Source organism: Podarcis bocagei (assembly GCF_964188305.1).
Source record: "Podarcis bocagei genome assembly, chromosome: 5".
Lineage (NCBI taxonomy): Eukaryota > Metazoa > Chordata > Lepidosauria > Squamata > Lacertidae > Podarcis > Podarcis bocagei.
Window position 1 is genome coordinate 2,022,904 of NC_138129.1, and position 20,121 is coordinate 2,043,024.

Consider the following 20,121-nt stretch of genomic DNA (forward strand, 5'->3'; position numbering starts at 1 on the left):
CTCACTGGCCAAATGCCCAGAGGGGGCAGCAGGTGGGAAGGCATGGAGGGCCCACCTTCAGGTGAGAGGGTTGGACTGTTCAAGGGGGCAGAACTCGGAAGAATCTGCTGGGGGGCAGAGACTCAAGAATGCTCCGTTTGGCTGCTGGAGCAAGTGGCTGCCTTGGAGCTGCCAGAGTTTCTACAAGACCCAACCTGAGGCAGCCCCCAGCACTGCCCAGGAGCTGCACTTGGGTTGGAGAGAAGATCCAGTGGCCAGTCATTCCACCCTACACTGCCTGCCCTTGTGGTCCTCCGTTCTGCACTTGGGAATCCTGGAATGCTGAGCAGGCCAGATGGGGTGGAGGAAGGATTTGGTGGGAGCAGACTTCATTCCACCAGTCAGCAGATCCCAGGCCTGCCTGCCTTGTTCTGCCTGGGGAGCCATTTCCTGAAATGGGTCTTGCCAGCTGGGGAGGTGCCTTCTCTCAGAAGAACGCTCTTCCCATCAATGGTCTTCCTCCTCCTTGGGAAAACAAAGCACATTCGTTTCACAGAATCATAGACTTGCAGAGTTGGAAGGGATCCAAAGTGTTATCTTGTCCAACCCCTTGAAATTATTATGAATTGTGGCAGGAATGCCCCAGAGCCAGCTGCTTCTGTCGCTTTAGTCATCCACCCCCATGGATTGGGACCATGAAGTCAGAGGAATGAAGGACACAACACCATACTGTATATGGTTGGGACAATATCGGGGGGGGGGGTTACCACACGCAGGAAAGAACAATGATTACAGACTGAGTACCTCACTTGAAACTTTATGTTGCTTAACGTATTAACATGAATTGAAACCATAAGATTGTAGCTGTTATACAAGGGATTGCTATCTTGAAGGGAGTGTAATTAAAATTATTAAGATTTTGGAACCCAGAAAATAAAATAAAAAACAAATAGGAACCCATCAAAAGTAGCATGTGAGGAGGCCAGTTTAACTAAATTATATATACACACACACACACACACACACACACACACACACACACACACGGTATATATATACGGTATATATATATATATATATATATATATATATATATATATATACACACATACATATACACACAATTGGTTTTAATAATTGTATTAATTGGATAAAATTGGCATTGTTATAATGAGGCTGCTATTGGAACGATACTGGAAAATAAATAAAAAATATTTATTACTTCAGACGTAGTCGAAGAAACCTTTTTTTATTATTTTTAACCACTGAGCCTGAGCTTATTCTGAATTTTAGCCCACCTGACCTTCAACCTACAACTGTTGGATACTTGTGTCTACTCCTCCTTTGTGATTTCCCCTTTCTTCCATTTCTCATACATGCCCTTCTTAGCTCATCTGCAAGCTCCTTATGCAGCCACACCAGTTTCCTTAGATGCCCCCCACTTTCCTTTCTTGTTAGTATTGTCTGCGTTGGGGCCTTCAATATTTCTCCTTTTAGAAACTCCCATCCTTCTTGGACTCCCTTCTCACTGAATATTTCTGACCATGGGGTCTCACCCAGTAGCTCCTTTAGTTTTTTTGGAAATTGGCCTTCTTAAAGTTCAGGGTGCAAGTCCTTCATGGAGAAGTTCCCAGAGAAGGCTGTGCTAGTGGGAGCTGCAAGCATTCTTGAATGATGCTGAAGAGTTGGACCCATTCCAACCTGGGTTCAGGCCTGATGGATGACCTCTGCAGAGAGCAGGACAGGGGGAATCATAAAAAGTAGGGTTGGAAAGGACCCTGAGGGTCATCTATTCCAACCCCCTGTAATGCAGAAATGCTGCTTTGCTCCTGCTTCTAGATCTCTCTTTGGCTTTTGTTTCCATTGACCACGTGGAACAGTTCTAGGGGTCTTAATAGCTCACAAACTTAACATGAGTCAACACTGTGATGCAGGAAGGGGAAAAGGCTAATGCTATTCTAAGCTGCATCAGCAGAAGTGCACTGTCCAAAGAGTTTTGGGAAATGCTTCTTTGTTTCACAAGATAAGAATGGAAAAGCGCCAGGAGGGCTCTAACTACAGAGCTTCCTGGCACACCTGAGCACCTGAGCACAGGTAGAACCAGGTGAAAAGAGCTGCCACGTCCTCTGTTTGAGCCAGACTTGCTGCCTCCATCCTTGAGGTGCCATGAATGAACCTTAGGGACCATTATTCCCCCGGGTAAGGCTGGAGGCTGAGGAAGGTGTGACCCCGTCTGGGGATCTGGGTGGGAGGGGCTCATGCAGGCTCACAGGTGTATCATAAGGAAACCTGGGGAAGTAGGGGGAGCAGAGGAGGAACTGCTCTCCAGACAGCTCTCTAGGGGGAGAGTAATAGAAAGCAGAGTTCCCCGAGAACCGGTATTGAGACTTGTGCTTTTCAACTTTTTCACAAACAATCCAAAGATGGGATGAGCAGTGAGGTGGCCAAGATTGCTGAGGATACTAAATAGTTCAGGTTGCTTTAGCTGCTTTGTGATCGTTTGTTGCAAAACCTTCTTAGAAAGAAAAGAATGTCCTCTCTGTCCCACTTCCTGTCCTGACCTCTGTTTCTTCTTCCTTCACCTCCTTCTTTGGGAATTCCCCAGAGAACCTGTTTTCTGAGATATAAGTGAGTCATGGGCTGGCCAGTAGACTTAGCTTGCTCACCATGTGGTGGAGTGGCCTTCTCCTCGTGGGGCTCCTTGCTCTTTGGGGTCAACTGACACCTGCCTCCAGCCACCCTCTAGGTGAGCACTTTCTCCTCCTTCTCCCAGTTCGACAGAACACTTTCCCTTTCACAGAAAGATTGCTGACCCATCTATGCATGCCTCCCCATTCGGAAAACTGCCCATTTATTTAGCTTCCTACAACTTAACCCTTTCAAGATCCACAAGAGGACCTCTCCTCTTACTCCTTGACTGCTCGACTTACTCAGGAATCTTTGTTGAGTAAGGATAAATGATAGAGGGTAAGGATTTGCTGAACTAAATATCTGAACTGGAATACAAAAAGGGAGGTGTGAGGAGGTCAAGAAACTAGTGAATGAAGTATAAGATATGAAAATACTGATCTTTTTTCTGTTTTGTTTTTTGGTGTTTTTTCTTCTTTTTTCTTTATTCTGTTAATTGTTCTCTATTGTGTACCTCTATGTGTTTTGTTTTGTATTTTCTCATTTTTGTAGTTTTTTTGGTTTTTGTATTTTATGTTTAAACTTTGAAGTTTTTGTTTGTTTATGATATGTTAATAAATATTACTTTTTTAAAAAAAGGAATCTCTGAAGTAGAACCATAGGATCATAGAGTTGGAAGGGATCCCAACGGTCTACAGTTGTGTAATTCTATTGTTGTAGATGAGGGCCCTGACTTGGCATGCGTTACGAAGACCTGGGTAGATGAGCTGGGAAGGGGATTGCTCTCACTCAGCTCTGTCCACCTGGGTGTCCAATAAAGCACCAAGTTAGGCTGGAGCACTGAAGAAGGAGAGAGTTAGGTCTATTGGTCCTGTGCTGGACCGGGGGGGGGGTTACAGAGAGGCGTGGTCAGAGTCCTGTCCTGGGTCGAGGGTCTGGAGACTGTCCACCAAGGGCGAAGCGGGGTCCAAAGCAAGAAGCCGGGCATGGTCGGGAACTCCGGAAGAACAGGTCTGGGTGCTGGTAGAAACAGGACTGGGCTGACTGGCCTTTATCTCCTCTGAGGCCAGGGGCGGTCCCGGCCCACAGGTGACCCGCCTCTCCTGGCCTTAAGGCGAGCACTCCTCCTGAGAGAACCCAGTTCCCTCCGCCTCTCTGCCCTGAGCCTCTGCAGCTCAGGAGAGGCTGGAGGGTCACTGGACCCAGGGGCAGCTTCCCCTTCCCCTTTACCTTTTACCCCCTTCACACCCAATCTCTGGTATGGCAGCTTTGGTGAGCTCCTCAAGGGGTGGCCAAGTTGGGGAAAGGACACTTTCCACTCAAAGTCTTTTCTCAAGCCTCTGCCTTCTCCTCCACCAGTGGCTTTACAATCCCACAGCTGGGCTTGCTTTTGTAGGGAACTCTTCCACTAAATTGTGCAGTGAACTCTTCCAAAATTTATCTTCAAAATTGGAGGCTTTTTAGCAGAAGACATCTTTCAGGGATTTGTTAGTTCTGATTTCTGCATTGGAGACAGTTGGACTAGATGCCCCTTGGGGGTCCCTTCCAACTCTACTGTGCTGGTCCCATGGGTTACCCGAGAGGCAAGGTCCAATTCCGGTCCGTGGTCAAAGGTGCAATGTGGAGGCAGTCCATAGTAGCTGAAGCTGAGTGCAGGGCAGGGAGTCAGGTGAAGTCAGGAACAGGCTTGCAAGCAGGGAGCCAGGGCGGGTCAGGAGCTCTGGCAGAACAGCAGGACAGGGTTCAGGCAGGAACTAGCAACCAACAATGTTGCTCCCACAACTTGGGACTGGGGCTGGCCGGCTTTTAACTGCCCCGAGGCATAGGGCGGCCCCGATCCTCAGGTGACTCACCTCTCCTGGCCTGGAGGCAAGCACTCCTCCTGAGAGAACTTAGTTCCCTCCACCTCTCTGCCCTGAGCCTCTGCAGCTCAGGAGAGGCTGGAGGGTGACCGGACCCAGAGGCAGCTTCACCTTCCCCTGACAGGGCTGGGAGAGGCGCACCTGCAGGCAATGGGTCCTCAGTCACCTCCGGAGCCAGAGTGGATACATCTGGTGTCTGCTCCTGAGGAACCGGCACAGGTGCAAGCCCTTCAGATTCAAGCCCCTGCCCCCGCTCAGCCGGCCCTGGAGGCGGGGGCTCCTGTGCAGGCTGGGACTCCTCAGGTTCAGCTTCTGAATCAGATTCCCAGGCCATCACAGGTCCACAGATTTACTATTTTGCTCTCCAGGAAGCCTTTCCAAGTTGGGATGATCTTTAAAGGCCTGACCCAGTGTTTGGCCAAAGAGACTGATGAGGGCTGGAGTTGACCAACCTGGTAAAGGCAGCCTGGCACATGGTGTTGATTGTGCAGGACTTCAATGTTCCTTTAGTGGAGGACGCTCTGTGAAGTCCAGCTCCACACAGGGCTGTTTCCAGATGTCACAGACCCAAAACACAAAGTGGGGCATCTTGATTTGTTTTTTGCCTGAGAGTGTGAAAAAGGTGGTCTGAAAACTGGGGTTCATGTGTCATACTAGCCCCATTGTTGTGGTCTGATCATTTCCTGATGAAGTTTGGTCTCACGGTCATGATCCCCCCCCCCGAAGGGGTGGGAGACCCATTCAGTGTTCCAGAGACTTATGAAATCTGATGGATTCCTGGATTCTCTGGGGAAGGTTCTAGTGGTTCACCAGAAGCGGCTTGGTCATGCTGGCCACATGACCCGGAAGCTGTACGCTGACTCCCACAGCCAATAAAGCGAGATGAGTGCTGCAACCCCGAGTCGGCCACGACTGGACCTAATGGTCAGGGGCCCCTTTACCTTTACCTTATGCTTCATTAGATGCGCCATTGGCCTGATCCATCGGACTACTTATGTTCTTTGGGGTGCGAGGCTTGTCAGCCCCAGCAGTAACTTTGCTCTGTTCCCACCTCACCTGGAACCTCTTCTTCTCATGAAAGCAGCCCAGGTGGGCAATGACATCCACTCTGGAGAGGGGAATACACCTGCCTCCGTCAGCCAAGGGGCCCTTTCCCCTTTGGCACGGCTGATGCCCTCTTTCTGAATGCCCCAAGCACAGGGCCACCCAGACTCAAGGCTGGCATCGGGTCTCCTGGGTTTTGGCTGCACTTCCCCTGGTTCTTGGAAGCGCCTGGAGGCAGCTCCTCATTTCTGTGATCCTTTGCATTTTGATAACAGAAGGGCCACACCCAGGACAGAGTCATCGCCTGCCTACGAATGGGGTGCTGGCTTGGAAAGGTTCCTCTCCAGTCACTCAGATACTCCAGCCTTTCCCAACCAATCCATTCCTTTCTGCTTTCTGTTTGTTCTGGGTGGAGCTGAGAGATTTCCAAATGTGCTGTCAGTTCCTTCTGCATGGGATATAAAGCCTTTTGGGCGCAGGCAGGAGACTCAGAAGTCCTGCTTCACCATGAAGTCCATCGGCCTCTGCCTGGTTGTGCTCATTGCCTTCTGGGGTGAGCTGGCTCCTGTGTCTGGTCAGATGCCTCTAGGTGAGTGTCTCCTTGGACTCCCTTGTCCCAATCTCCATCTTTCTAAGCCCCCGTGGGAAACACTCTCTAAGGCAGCCTCCCTCTGAATTGGCCACAATTCTCATGAGCCTCTGCATCTTCTGGCTGTGCTGGCTTGGGGCTGATGGGAGGTGGAGTCTGGTGGGCACCAAGTTGAGACACCCCTCATGGGTAGCTGAAAGAGTCCTGATTTCCAGCATCCACCAGCTGAGCTGGCATTGTATCCTCCTTTCACGACGTTCTCATGAGGGATCCTTCGGCCAGGTTTCTCCCACTCCTTTCTAGCAGGTCAGATAACAGCTTCTGTTCCTCCCTCTCCTGGGAGGAAACATCGCTCAATCCCTGCTCTTGGCTGAAGGAGTCCTGGCAGGCAGGCATCAGATCTGGCCCTGGGACGTCATGGTTGAAGTTTGGATCTGCTTGCTAGAGAGAGACGTCCCCACCAACCACAGGCTGGCTCAGCACCCAGCCTCCCTCTGCTCCTGTGAGACACGTGGTGGGAAGCTGAGCAAGGAGGGAAGACCCCACATGGTGTGTCCATGCCCCTGTGACAAGCAGAGATCACTGTCTGCTTCCTGGGACAGGTGGACACCTACGTAGATTGGCAGTTACCTGGCTTGATTGTCCCTTTTTATTGATGCTGTTGCATTTTGATCTGTTTCTTTGTATCTGAATCTGTACTGTTTATTTGTTTGTTTGTTTGTTTGATAGATTGATTGATAAAACATTTCACAGTGGTTTACATCAATATAAAAGAGTGCTCTGATGGTGTTTCCTGCTTGGCAGGGGGTTGGACTCGATGGCCCTTGTGGTCTCTTCCAACTCTATGATTCTATGATTCTATGATTCTAAAGACATAAAACCAGGCAATATAATAATTAAAAGTTGAAAAGTTGAAAGCAAAAAAACAAATTAGAAACAAACACCAGCAGACCATTGTGGGGGATATATTCTCAATTTCCTGTTCAGGCCTGGAAGAATAGAAAAGTTTTCAGCAGGTGTTTAGATGTTGCCACAGAAGGCTCCTGCTGAGTCTCCAGTGGCAGGGAGTTCCACAGGAGTGGGCCAATGACAACTTGGTTGTTGTCAAAGAAGCCTCAGTAACCCAAGGAATGACCAAAGATGCTCCTGCAGATGATCTCAGTGATTGAGCTGGAATATCAGGGTTCAGGTGATCCCCGGGGTCTTCTGGACCCAAGTTGTTCAGGGCTTTGCCAGTAATACAAGGAGCTTGAACCTGGTTCCATAGCAGATGGCATCTTCATGGCTCAGCTTCCAGAGCTGGTTGAAGAAGCAACTCTTTTACCTGGCTTTTTGACACGAGATGTGTGTTTTTAGGACCCACCTTGTTTTTATGATTGCAAGTTGTTTTAGACTGTTTATAAGACTGTACTTTAATTTTTCAACCTGTAATTAATCAAGAGGTCATTAACAAACAATAACTATAATTATACCTCTTCTGTGATGGCAAAGTCAGGCTCGAATAAATTACGTTACAGGTGCAAGGCTGGAAAGGTTAGCTCTGTGCAAAGAACTGGAGAGAGCAAGTTTGGGGGGGTGTAGGATCCTCGGCTTGTCATTTCTAGCTCTCCTCCTCACTCAGGCACCTCTGTGGAAAGGTTGCCCACAACCTTTCAGCCGTTGGGACCGTTTGTTACAAAACCTGGTCGGGGAGGAAAGAGTTTCCTCTCTGTCCTGCTCACCACTTCCTGAGCTTGCTGTGATTCTGCAATCCTGGGCAATATAAGGGAGCAGACCAGGTTGGGCAGTGGACTCTCTACTTAGCCTCACCCACCATGAAGTCTGGTGCTCTTGTGATCCTTGTGGGGCTCCTCGCCCTCTGGGCTGAGCTGACACCTGCCTCTGCTCAGAGGCTTCCAGGTAAGGGATCCTGTCTCCTCTCTCCTTACAGGCGCATGTGTCAAAAGCATTTCTCTAGCAATCATTTGTTGTTGAGAGAAGTGCAGTCATGCAAAGGCTTCAGGAAGCTGGGGAAGCTCAGGGGAACAGCACTTGAGTTGCATGCAGAAGGTGTGTGGTTTCATCCCCCACTGGGAATGCTGAAATACAGTGAGAGGGGGGGCATTCTGCCACTCTGCTGTGCCACTGGACACCCCCCACCAGCCAAGGTGCCACTGGATTCCCCCTCTTGCCAAGGTGTTCCTTATATAATTTGCTCCCCTTCCCAGCAATGAGACTTTGCCAGGGCTTCTGTGAATAAATGGGTTGAGTGTGTGTGTGTGTGTGTGTGTGTGTGTGTGTGTGTGTGCCAGCCAGACTGGGACTTTGACCCAGGTGACAGAAAGCCTAGCTTTGGCCCTTTCTTGTGGAGTGTTCCTTCAGCCTCCTCTCCTCTCCCCCCTCATTGGGAGTCCTCCGGACAGCCGCTGCCACTGCCCAGTCTCTGAGCTGCCCCTCCTGCCCCAAAGAGAGGTGCCTCCCTCCCCACACTGCCCCACAACAGCCTGGGAAGAGCATATACCCAGCCTTAGTGGTCCAACAGAGACTGGTCGAAGGTGAACGTGAGTCCAGCACCTTACCTTGGCAGGCAGCAGCAACAGCAGCAGTGGGCACTCATCTCCCAGGCAGGTCTTGACCACAGCAAGCACAAGAAAGACCAAAGCAGTGACGGCCAGTTGGCCGGCCAGCCTGCCACTCGTCTGTCCATTCCCAACAGCAAGGGCTGGTGGACTGCCTGGTTGGCTCCCTCACCCACCTGCTTACTCTGAGGCCGCCTCAGTTCCTGGCAACCAGCATCCCCCGCCAGCCCCATAGGTGCCATTTGCCTGTGGAGCTTATAGCCAGGGCTGCTGCAATAAATGGCTGTGCAAGCCTTTGGGAGGCAGAGACGCAAGAGGGAGGGAAGGAGAGACAGAGGCCAGAGTTGCCCATCATTCAAGGCACCCCACAACACACTGCTTGAAATCCACTGCCCTAAGCCAATGATACAGCTCTCCTGTTCAGATTTTCAAAGAACAGGGAATCAGAATCTCCTTATTTTTGTGGTTGTAAGTTGCTTCAAACTGCTTTTAAAGTTTTGTTTTAAGGTTGTAATGTTTCCTTTTTTAAAAAAAAAATTATTGGTTTTACAAAGTTTTTATAAACAATACAAACAAATAAAGAAACAAACAAACATGTATAATTTCATCTCCTTTTTTCATAAACCTCACTTCTCTGACTCCCCCAAACCTCCCCTTTCTACATCCCAATTTCCAAAATTGTTTCAGCAAATCCTAAACTTAATTTTATCAAATTTGTCCCTTATTTGTTCTTTTCTTTTACTTAATCTTTTGTCGCTGTAATCTCCTTTTCTTACTGAAAACCTCAACATTTTAGCATTCATTAATTTTGTAATATTTCTTGAGATAAGTTTTAAATTTCTTCCAATCTTCATCCGCCGTCTCTTTCCCCTGTTCACGGATTCTGTCGGTCATTTCAGCCAATGTCATATAGTCTATCACCTTCATCTGCCATTCTTCCAGAGTGGGTAGATCTTGAGTCTTCCAATGCTTTGTGATAAGTATTCTTGCTGCTGTAGTAGCGTACACAAAAAAAGTTCTATCTTTCTTTGACACCAATTGGTTAACAATGCCCAAGAGAAAGGCCTCTGGTTTCTTAGGGAAAGTACATTTTAGTACCTTTTTCATTTCATTATATATCATTTCCCAGAAAGCCTTAATCTTCGGGCACGTCCACCAAAGGTGGTAGAAAGTACCTTCAGTTTCTTTACACTTCCAACACTTGTTGTCAGGCAAATGATAGATTTTTGCAAGCTTGACTGGGGTCATGTACCACCTGTAGATCATTTTCATAATATTTTCCTTTAAGGCATTACATGCCGTAAATTTTATACCGGTGTTCCACAACCATTCCCAGTCAGCAAACATAATGTTGTGACCAATATCCTGTGCCCACTTAATCATAGCTGATTTAACTGTTTCATCTTGTGTATTCCACTTCAGCAACAAGTTATACATCCTTGACAAATTCTTAACATTGGGTTCTAACAGTTCTGATTCTAATTTTGATTTCTCCACCTGGAAGCCAATTTTCCTGTCTTGTTTGTATACCTCCATTATTTGAAAATAATGGAGCCAATCTCGTACTTTTGTTTTTAATTTCTCATGACTTTGTAATTTCAGTTTATCTCCTTCTTGTTCCAAAATTTCCCAATACTTTGGCCACTTGGCCTCCATATTGAGTTTTTTCACCGCTTTAGCCTCCAAAGGTGACAACCATCTAGGAGTTTTGTTTTCCAACAAATCCTTATATCTAGTCCAAACATTATATAGTGCTTTTCTGACAATATGATTTTTAAAGGCCTTATGCACTTTAACCTTGTCATACCATAAATATGCATGCCATCCAAATGCATTATTAAACCCTTCTAAGTCCAAGATATCTGTATTCTCGAGGAGCATCCACTCTTTCATCCAGCAGAACGCTGCTGCTTCATAGTACAGTTTTAAGTCCGGCAGGGCAAATCCCCCTCTTTCCTTTGCATCCGTTAATATCTTAAATTTTATTCTGGGCTTTTTGCCCTGCCAGACAAATTTCGAAATATCTTTCTGCCACCTCTTGAAACAGTCCATCTTGTCAAGAATTTGCAATGTTTGAAATAAAAATAGCATTCTAGGCAATACATTCATCTTTATAGCTGCAATTCGGCCCAACACTGAAAGCTTCAAATTTGACCATGTTTCCAGATCCTTTTTAACTTCTGACCAACATTTCTCATAATTGTCTTTAAATAAATTCAAATTCTTAGATGTCATATGAACCCCTAAATATTTCACCTTCTTAACCACCGTCAAACCTGTTTCATTCTGGAACTTCTCCCTTTCCATGACTGATAATTTTTTTTCCAAAACCTTAGTCTTTTGTTTGTTCAGTTTAAACCCGGCCACTTGACCAAATTCTTGAATTAATTCTAGAACCCTTTTTGTACTAGTGTCTGGCTCTTGTAAGGTAAGCACTAAGTCATCTGCAAATGCCCTTAACTTGTACTGTTTGGCTCCGACCTGTACTCCCTTAACCAGCTGGTCACCTCTAATCATATTTAGCAACACCTCCAAGACAGATATAAAGAGTAATGGGGAGACTGGGCACCCCTGTCGTGTCCCTTTTTCTATTTTAAATTCTTCAGTTATCACATTATTTACAATCAGCTTTGCTTTTGGTTCTGAGTACAGTGGTGCCTTGCAAGACGAAATTAATTCGTTCCGCAAGTCTCTTCGTCTTGCGGTTTTTTCGTCTTGCGATGCACGGTTTCCCATAGGAATGCATTGAAAATCAATTAATGCGTTCCTAGGGAAACCGCCTTCAGACCAGGTCCGGGGACAGTCTGTCCCCGGACCTCTTCTGAAGGCTGGGGGGGGGACAAGGGCTTTTCTTCCCACCCCCAGCATTTTAAAAAACCCCGGGACAGCGAAGGACTTCTCCACTGTCCGGGCGATCTTAAAATGCTGGCGGGCGGCATTTTAAAATCGCCCCGGACAGCGGAGGACTTCTCCGCTGTCCGGGGCGATTTAAAAGCCCCTGGGAAGGCAGGCAGGGGGGACAAAGACTTTCGCCCCCTGCCCGCCTTCAGAAGGTGTTCCCGCCCCCCGCCCCACTTCGGAACAGCGTTCCGAAGTGGGGCGGCTGGGGCAGGTGTCCCCGCCCCCCCTCCCCGCTTCGGAACAGCGTTCCGAAGTGGGGCGGCTGGGGCAGGTGTCCCCGCCCCCCCTCCCCGCTTCGGAACAGCGTTCCGAAGTGGGGTGGCTGGGGCAGGTGTTCCCGCCCCCCTCCCCGCTTCGGAACAGCGTTTTAAAATGCTGGGGGTCGGCAGCGCTTCGCTCCCGACCCCCAGCATTTTAAAACCTTCCCGGGACACGGGGAGATTTTAAAATGCTGGGGGTCGGCAGCGCTTCGCTCCCGACCCCCAGCATTTTAAAACCTTCCCGGGACACGGGGAGATTTTAAAATGCTGGGGGTCGGCAGCGCTTCGCTCCCGACCCCCAGCATTTTAAAACCTCCCCGGGACACGGGGAGATTTTAAAATGCTGGGGGTCGGCAGCGAACGCTTCGCTCCCGCCCGCCAGCATTTTAAGATCGCCCGGGGCAGGCGGGGGGGAAGGCAGGCGGGGGGGAGCAAAGACTTTTGCCCCCCGCCGGCCTTCAGAAGAGGTCCTCTTCTGAAGGCCGGCTGTGGGCGAAAGTCTTTGCTCCCGACCACCAGCATTTCCCTATGGGCTTTCGTCTTGCGATGCAAGCCCATAGGGAAATTTGTCTTGCGAAGCGCCTCCAAAACAGAAAACCCTTTCGTCTTGCGGGTTTTCCGTCTTGTGAGGCATTCGTCTTGCGGGGTACCACTGTATATTGCACCCATACCATTCTCAAAACCTTGGCCTACCCCCACCCCATGAAGATTCTTTTTCATAAAGCTCCAAGAGATGTTGTCAAAGGCTTTCTCCGCGTCCACAAATATCAAAACTGCTTTAGTGTTTATATTCACCTCTAGTAGTTCCAAAATGTCTATTATGTTCCTTACATTATCTGATAAATGCCTTTTGGGGAGAAAGCCTGCTTGGTCCTTATGAATCTTCTCCATCAACACTCTTTTCAATCTTTTTGCCAAAATGTCTGCAAAAATTTTGTAATCCACATTAAGTAATGATATAGGGCGGTAGTTCTTAAGTTGAGTCTTTTCAGTCTCTGTCTTTGGTATGAGTGTAATGTACGCTTCTTTCCACGATTCTGGTGCCCTTTTCCCCTCCAAAATCTCATTGCAGACTTCCTTTAACGGTTGCACTAACCACTCCTTCAAAGCTTTGTAGTATCTGGAAGTCAGTCCATCTGGTCCTGGAGATTTGCCCAGCTGCATGTTTTGGATGGCACCCTCTATCTCTTGTTCTGTTATTTTCTGGTTTAGATCCACTTTGCTTTGATAAGAGATTTTTTTGTAATCCATATTGCTTGAGAAACTCGTCTATATCTTCTTCCTTCTGCGGCCCTTGTGAATATAATGTTTTAAAGTAGCTCAAAAAGCAATTCCTGATCTCATTAGGTTTATATATATTCTTTCCATCAACTTCTAGGCTTGTAACCGTATTTAATTTCTGTCTTTTCTTCATTTAAGGTTGTAATGTTTCCTGGGGCCTTAGGGTGAAGAGCAGGTGACTAATGAAAAGGGAACAAGGAGTTCCCAATCCACATTAAGATGAGGCATAGGATGTCCATTAATACATTGCCTCTGAAATGCCAGTCCTTTTCTGACACCCCTCCCCGCTGTGGCCAAGAGGAGCACCCCTTGGGAGCAGCAGACTTGAGGGGTGCAGATTTGGTGCCACCTGCTGGGCTTCTGAGGCAGGGCAGGAGGAACACTTGCCTTTGCAGCCCAGACCCACTTTCAGGTAAGCTGCAGGAGAGACTTAAGGACACACCTTGTACCTGGAAGCAAGCCCCACCCATCTCCCAGGAAATGATGAAGATATGAACAGGATGCTGGCATAGAGAAGACAATAGCCTGATCCTGCAAGCTGTTCTTACATTCTTTCTTTAAGCGGCAGAAGCTTTCATGAAGGGCTTGGTAATCCACCTCTCTCTCTCTCTCTCTCTCTCTCTCTCCCCCCCCCCTCTACCTCTCTCTCTCTCTCTACCTCTCTCTACCTCTTTCTCTCTTTCTCCATTACAGGGAAGCCTGGCACCTGTCCTACTCTGATCCAAAACAATGACACCCAGTGTGGCCAGTTCTGCTCCAGAGACAACAGCTGCCCAGGGAGCGAGCGCTGCTGCCAGACCGGCTGTGGGCAACAGTGCATGCTCCCACGTGAGGGTAAGCAGAGGGGCAGCAGCCCCTCTTTCTGGGGGGAGAAATGAAGTCGGGAACCTCCCATCTGCCTCACCTTCTGCCCCAAATGTGCTCTCAACCACCCATCCATACACACAAGGGGGTTTGGTGCATATCCTGCCTGGATCCATGTAGGCTTTAACACTGTAGTTCATGGTCAGGCAAGAGGCACTGCAGTGCAGAATCCCACCCGCCATGGTGTGGCTTGCCCAAACATGGCAGCTGACCAGGCGCACTGCCAGGGGGTCCAACCAACAGGTGGGAGGCAGGCTGTGCACAGCCTCAGTCCAGAGACTCACCTGCTCTCAGGTGTGCAAGCAGGTCAGATCAGGGGGACCCCATTCATTCCAGGCAAAGAGGAACTGGCTCCTTTCCCTGCAAGTATTAATGTGGGGGTTTTTTAAAAAAAATGAAAACAGACCTATTCATTTATGAAATGTCTATACAGCCCTTCATCCGAAGATCACAGTGCGGTTCAGAAAGACTGACAAAGAACCAAAAACATGCATAAATTCAAAGCTGAATTACCTCAGTTGTGTAAAGATTGAAGTAAACACTCAATTCCATGATTTGCAAATTAAATAATTAGTTCATCTTCTGACTTAATTTGTGCATCCAGATAGTTGTCGGTCCTAGACAAGATTTCAGCTGAAGAAAATATGCCTAATATCAGAATATGTTGGGAATGCACTCAGTGTTGGCTTACAGCCCATACCTGCTTCTGAATACCAGTCATGGCAAACACAGAGGGGAGTAAGTGTTCTTCATCTGCCTGGCCACTGTGAGAACAGGATGCTGGACCCAATGGGCACTGGCCTGATCCAGCAGAGGCTCTTCTTAGGTTCTCCTTTCATCCCCAGTCTACCCTGGATACTGCCCCAGGATGAGCCCCCAGCCAGGCCAGGCTGCGAACTGCTTAGCGACTTGCAACAATGACCAGGACTGTGGCTCAGTCAACTTGCCACGCAAGAAGTGCTGCAGCAATGGGTGCGGGAAGACTTGCCTGCTGGCTGAAGAAGGTATCTCTTGGGTGTGGGAGATATGGGGACCTGGTGGGGAGGGCAGTTGTGTGTACATGAGCGTGGCTGGCAGAGGATTCTGCCAAGGAAGAGGTGCTAGGGCTCACTCAAAGAGTCTCCTCTCCCTCATGCCAAGCGGTGTGGTGGGGGCAGCTGCCAGTGGTAGGATCATAGGAGGGGAAATGAACTCTGCACATGCTCAGGAGTTTGTTTCCTCTTGATGATATCCTCACACGTTCCAGAGTGAGTCCTGGCATTCAAAACAAAATTCCATCTCACTACTGACTGCTGTCCTCTTCTCTCCATCTCCTTCTTCCAGAGCACCCTGGCGTGTGCCCCAAAAGGGAACTGGTGAATACCTTTGTGCCCTGCAATGACACCTGCAGAGACGACCGAGACTGCCCCCTCACCCAGAAGTGCTGCTTCACTATGTGCAGCCGGGGCTGCCTGGACTCAGGTACTGGCAAAGGCCCTGACCCCTTCCACCCTCCCTACATTTCTTCCCTGGGCACCTAAGTGCCCTGGAGACTGAGAACGTCTCCCCATGGACCTCCATCCGTTCTGCCTCCAACAGTTCGCAGTGACAGGTGCCAGTTGCCGCCCAAAACTGGACGATGTTTAGCAGCCTTCCGCCGTTACTACTACAACCCATCGGAGAAGAAGTGCGTCCTATTCACCTATGGTGGCTGTGAGGGTAACAGCAACAACTTTGAGACAAAAGAGGCATGTGAGGCAGCCTGCGGGAAAATCAGCCCAGGTACCAAGTTTGGGACCCACCAGAAATTCATATTCATGGCTTCATTGATTGCGTTTATATATCCCCTTGTCCTCCAAGGTGCTGAACTTCCCCTTCTCCATTTAACCCCAACAATAACCCTGTGAGGTAGGCTAAGCTCAGAGGAAGCCACTGGCCCAAGGTCACCCAGTGAGCTTCATGGCTGAGTGGGGATTTGAACCCGCATCTCTCTCAGGTCCTACTTCAACACTCTGACCCCCAGGCAAGGCAGTAGTTCCCCTCTGGGAAGGTGGGCACCCCCATCCAAGAAGCTGGCCAGAAGGGGTCCAGAGTTCTGGGAGGACTGGGTACACTGCTCTGTTCTGGACTTTATGTTTCATATAATTGAGGGGATGGAGCGGTTGGGATTTCTTAGCTGGACAGAAGCTGGATATGGGTGTTGGAAGCCACAGGAAGGGAGAGGGCTGGAGCAGATGGGCCATTGGCCTGATCCAGAACCTTATGTTCTTCTTAATATTATTACTTTGTGCCATAATCTTTATATGGACATTTGTGATTGGGGCAATTTGAAATTTCAAGATAAGAGATGGTGTCTGAAATAGGACACCAAAACTTTCGATTCAAAATCCAACGGTGGGGAGCCTTGTAAGAATGAAGGTGGCCTTAGAAATTCTGACACCCCAATTTCAAAGTCCTTCTCTGGGAGGTGGAAATGACGGTTTGGCAGCTGCGGTGTATTTGACGCGTTGCCCTCAGGATTCATTAAGAGAGGACGACACTCCTTGCAAATCCCCAGAATAAGGAGGATTTGTGTATTAGCTCCATGTTTGGTGATAAGCAATCTTTGCCATAGGGTGACTCCTAGTCTGTGACTCCTAGTCTGTGCCCAAAATCATATGTTTTTGCAGCTCTTGGAAGGAGGGGTTGGGGTTGGAGCATATGGCAAAGGGTTGAGAGGCGAGAGGACTGCAGAGATTTGAGCCAGCAGCCACAAGGAGGTCCCCAAATTCAGTCCCTGAGCTGGGCTGGCCCAAAGAGCCTAGGTGCAATTCCTCTCTGCCTGGAAGGAGAAGGGTCTGTGATTCCTTCCCTCTAGCGGGGGGGGGGGGCTTCTTATGGAGGAATGCATGCAGGGAACATGAAGTTGGAATTAAAAACTCCTGACACCTTCCTGCCCTAAGAAAAACCTCTCTGCTTCCTCTTTCTCCCCCTTCTGTGGCCTCAGAGGTCTGCAAGCTGCCAAAGGACTCTGGTCCATGTGAGGCTTTTTCACAATTTTACTACTACAACTCAGCCACCAGGAAGTGCGAGATATTTGTCTATGGGGGCTGCAAGGGGAATGGCAATCGGTTTCACACCAAACGGGAGTGCATGATGGTCTGTGGGCAAACAGGTAAGATTCTTGTCTCCATGTGTGTCTGTGCTTCTCTGTCTCTCTATCTATCTCTGTCTCTAAATATTTGTAAGTGTGCATGTGGAGGGCAGGGGGCAGACTGTGGAGGTCCACAGGGTTCTCTCTCGGCTGCCCTGCTGGCCTCATCCTGCCCTACCCATGGGTGTGTTTACCAACGGCTTCAAATTACAAGAAAGGAGATTCCGACTTCTGGCAGTGAGAGCTTTTCAACAGTGAAATGGTCTCCCTTGGGAGGTGGTGAAATCTCCTTCTTTAGAGGTTTATAAGCAGAGTTTGGCTGTCTGTCTGTGAGGAATGTGGTTCTTGCATTGCTGGGGTTGGGCTAGAGGACACTTGGGGGTCCCTTTCATCTCTACAATTGTATGATTCTGTCGGAGCTGCTGCCTGCCCTAAGGGCCAATGGTCAGTTACTTGGCTGCCTCCCTTTGCCCCTGTGACTCTTTCTCTTTTCCACCCACAGGAAACTCCATTACGGAGGACTGAGTCCCCCAACCTGATCACCTTGTCTGAGAAGACCCCAACCCCAGAGCAGACATCAGTGTGTTCCCATGCCCCCCTCCTTCCATCTCTGGGGAGGCTGCTGTGGGATCATCTATCCCCTAATAAAACCTGAGATTTCTGGCATGTGCTGAGTCTGGTTCTTGCATCACATGACATGAGGCCTCAAGAGGAGCCCCACATCCACTGCTGCCCCAGTGGGGGGGAGAGCATCTCTCAAAGCCCCTCAGCTGCTGGGCTGGGGAGATTTGGGCCTGGGGCCTGGAAGGGAAGAGGATAATCTGTGGTTCTCAAATCTTTTTTGGTCACTGCCCCCTTGGTTCCATAAATTCACCCCCAGTTCCCCCTTAGAGTATTCAGAGCAGGCTCGAGTTGGATCATCAGAGAAAAGGCTTCGGCCAAGGTATTGAAAGAAAACAGCAGCCAGGAGGCCTGATCTTTATTGTTGCACCAAAACCTCAAACTACAATGTAAAGGAAGCAGAGAGACGCCCCGAACAATGGGTGCTCCCGCTTTAAGAGGTTTCTCAAAGTTACCCACAACACCTTGTTGCAAACGTCACACATATGTCATAAACATGTCATGGAACAGGAGTGACGTCTGTGCAGAAACCTGATGCCCTGTCACTCTAAATACCCTGCATTCTTGTTCCGAAGTAAAACAAAAGGAAGTGTAAATACCAGTCTGAAGCCGGTTTCGATTGCTTGCTCACACTTTTCACTGACACCTGCAGGACCCGCATAGCCTGTTAGGGTTAGCTATGGTGCTTCTGATTGGGTGAGTAACCAGATGGCTGAGCAAATAACGGCTCCTGATTGGTCAGCTATTTTATGAATGGGGAAAAGAATGGGAAGACAAAAGATAATAACGAAAGGAAGGGATAGTGGCAATTTTCAGGTTGCACATGTAATTGTGCTTTTGTTCAAACTATATAGGTTAATTAAATCAGCCAAATGGATGAACCTGATCCAAGGATGCCAGCTTTTCAAGGTTTGATAGTCATTTGCACCTCCAGCGTCCCCTGCCACCCCCAGTTAATTCCCCACAAGGGGGTGCTGAAATGCACTAATAATAATAATAATAATTTATACCCTGCCCATCTGGCTGGGTTTCCCCAGCTGCTCTTGGCGGCTCCAACAGAATATTCAAAACACAATAAAACATCAAACATTTAAAACTACCCTAAACAGGGCTGCCTTCAGATGTCTTTAGATAGTTGTTTATTTCCTTGACATCTGGTGGGAGGGTGTTCCACATGGCAGGTGCCACCACTGAGAAGGCCCTCTGCCTGGTTCCCTGTAGCTTTGCTTCCCGCAATGAGAGAACCGTCAGGAGGCTCTCGGTGCTGGACCTCAGTGTCCAGGCTGAACAATGGAGGTGGATACGCTCCTTCAGGTATGCTTTGGGAACCACTGCTGTCGAAAGAGGTATTGGCCACTTTTCTTATCCCCAAAGGAGCTCACAATGAAATAGTTATTTATTATTATTTCTCCAGCCCTTGTGCTCTCTTCCTCCTGCATTCCTAAATACTAAATACTCAATACAAAAATCAGTTCCAAATTTGGAGCACACAGTGCACGCTCCCCATCCAGCTTCATATTGTTTTTCAACAATCCACCACCAGGGGGGAACCTGCTATAGCAACCCCAAGAACATGCCCCGAGAGACATACAAATCATGTGAAAGCTCAGAATATAAGGCTAAGAATATATGCAAGGAAATTGCATTTTGCTGCTTCAGAAGATAGGACCGGATTCCAACTAAACACTGGAAAAACTTTCTACTGGTAAGAGCTGCATGAAATTTCTCCAGATTCATTTCATTCTCTCTCTCTCTCTCTCTCTCTCTCTCTCTCTCTCTCTCTCTCACACACACACACACACACACACACACACACAAAACACAAACAACACACTGGGACCTTAGGGTTAAGAGAATGTAATTAATAAACAACAACAACAATTCTATCTCTTCTGATAAAGCAAAGTTTGACTTCCCTGCGATCAAATAAATCATGTTAATGATGGACCTAGGAGCCAGATATTTGAATGCCCCCCCCCCCGCAGTCGATGGGCATTGGCATTCAGATGGTGTGCATGCCCCGTGCCACATGATTTGATTATGCAGGGTGGAGCACCCGTGCACATGCCAGGGTGGAAAGGCTGCCTCTGGGCAAAGCACTGGAGAGGGCCAGGTCGGGGGTGGGCATTCTTTGGAATTGCCACTTCCACTGGCAAGTACAACATGCCTTGGTCCAGCCAGGTCTGAGTCTCACAGACCCCAGAGAGGGAGACCCAGAAAGGGGTTTGTGGAGGAAGGAGGGTCTCTCCAACCAGAGCGCCACCATCCCTTTCTCTCTGCTGATGGTACAGCTGGGAACCTCAGGGAAAGGCATCCTGGCTTGCAGAATCTAAGCCAAGAAGCCCCTTTTTCCTTGGGGAGGGGGCGTCATTTCAAGCAACTGCCATTTGCCCTGGTCCAGCCAGTTCAGAGGGACATAGGC

General features: G+C 48.7%; 1 protein-coding gene across 3 annotated transcripts in view; it reads left to right on the plus strand.

Annotated features, from left to right (window-relative positions):
* Positions 1-17,744, plus strand: part of LOC308588153 (uncharacterized protein) — a 34,132-nt gene extending 16,388 nt beyond the window's left edge. The window contains exons 2-8 of one of the 3 annotated variants that reach the window (XM_081196483.1): positions 5,687-6,102; positions 13,796-13,936; positions 14,812-14,970; positions 15,290-15,427; positions 15,545-15,727; positions 16,932-17,099; positions 17,581-17,744. In XM_081196483.1, the coding sequence (XP_081052609.1) occupies positions 5,687-6,102; positions 13,796-13,936; positions 14,812-14,970; positions 15,290-15,427; positions 15,545-15,727; positions 16,932-17,099; positions 17,581-17,603 (1,228 nt within the window). In that variant the 3' untranslated portion in view covers positions 17,604-17,744. Of the gene's footprint in view, positions 1-5,473; positions 6,103-7,616; positions 8,002-13,795; positions 13,937-14,811; positions 14,971-15,289; positions 15,428-15,544; positions 15,728-16,931; positions 17,100-17,580 lie in introns of those variants that run through there. The other 2 variants (XM_081196482.1, XM_081196484.1) reach the window with 2 other exon arrangements.
* Positions 17,745-20,121: the final 2,377 nt, after the last annotated feature.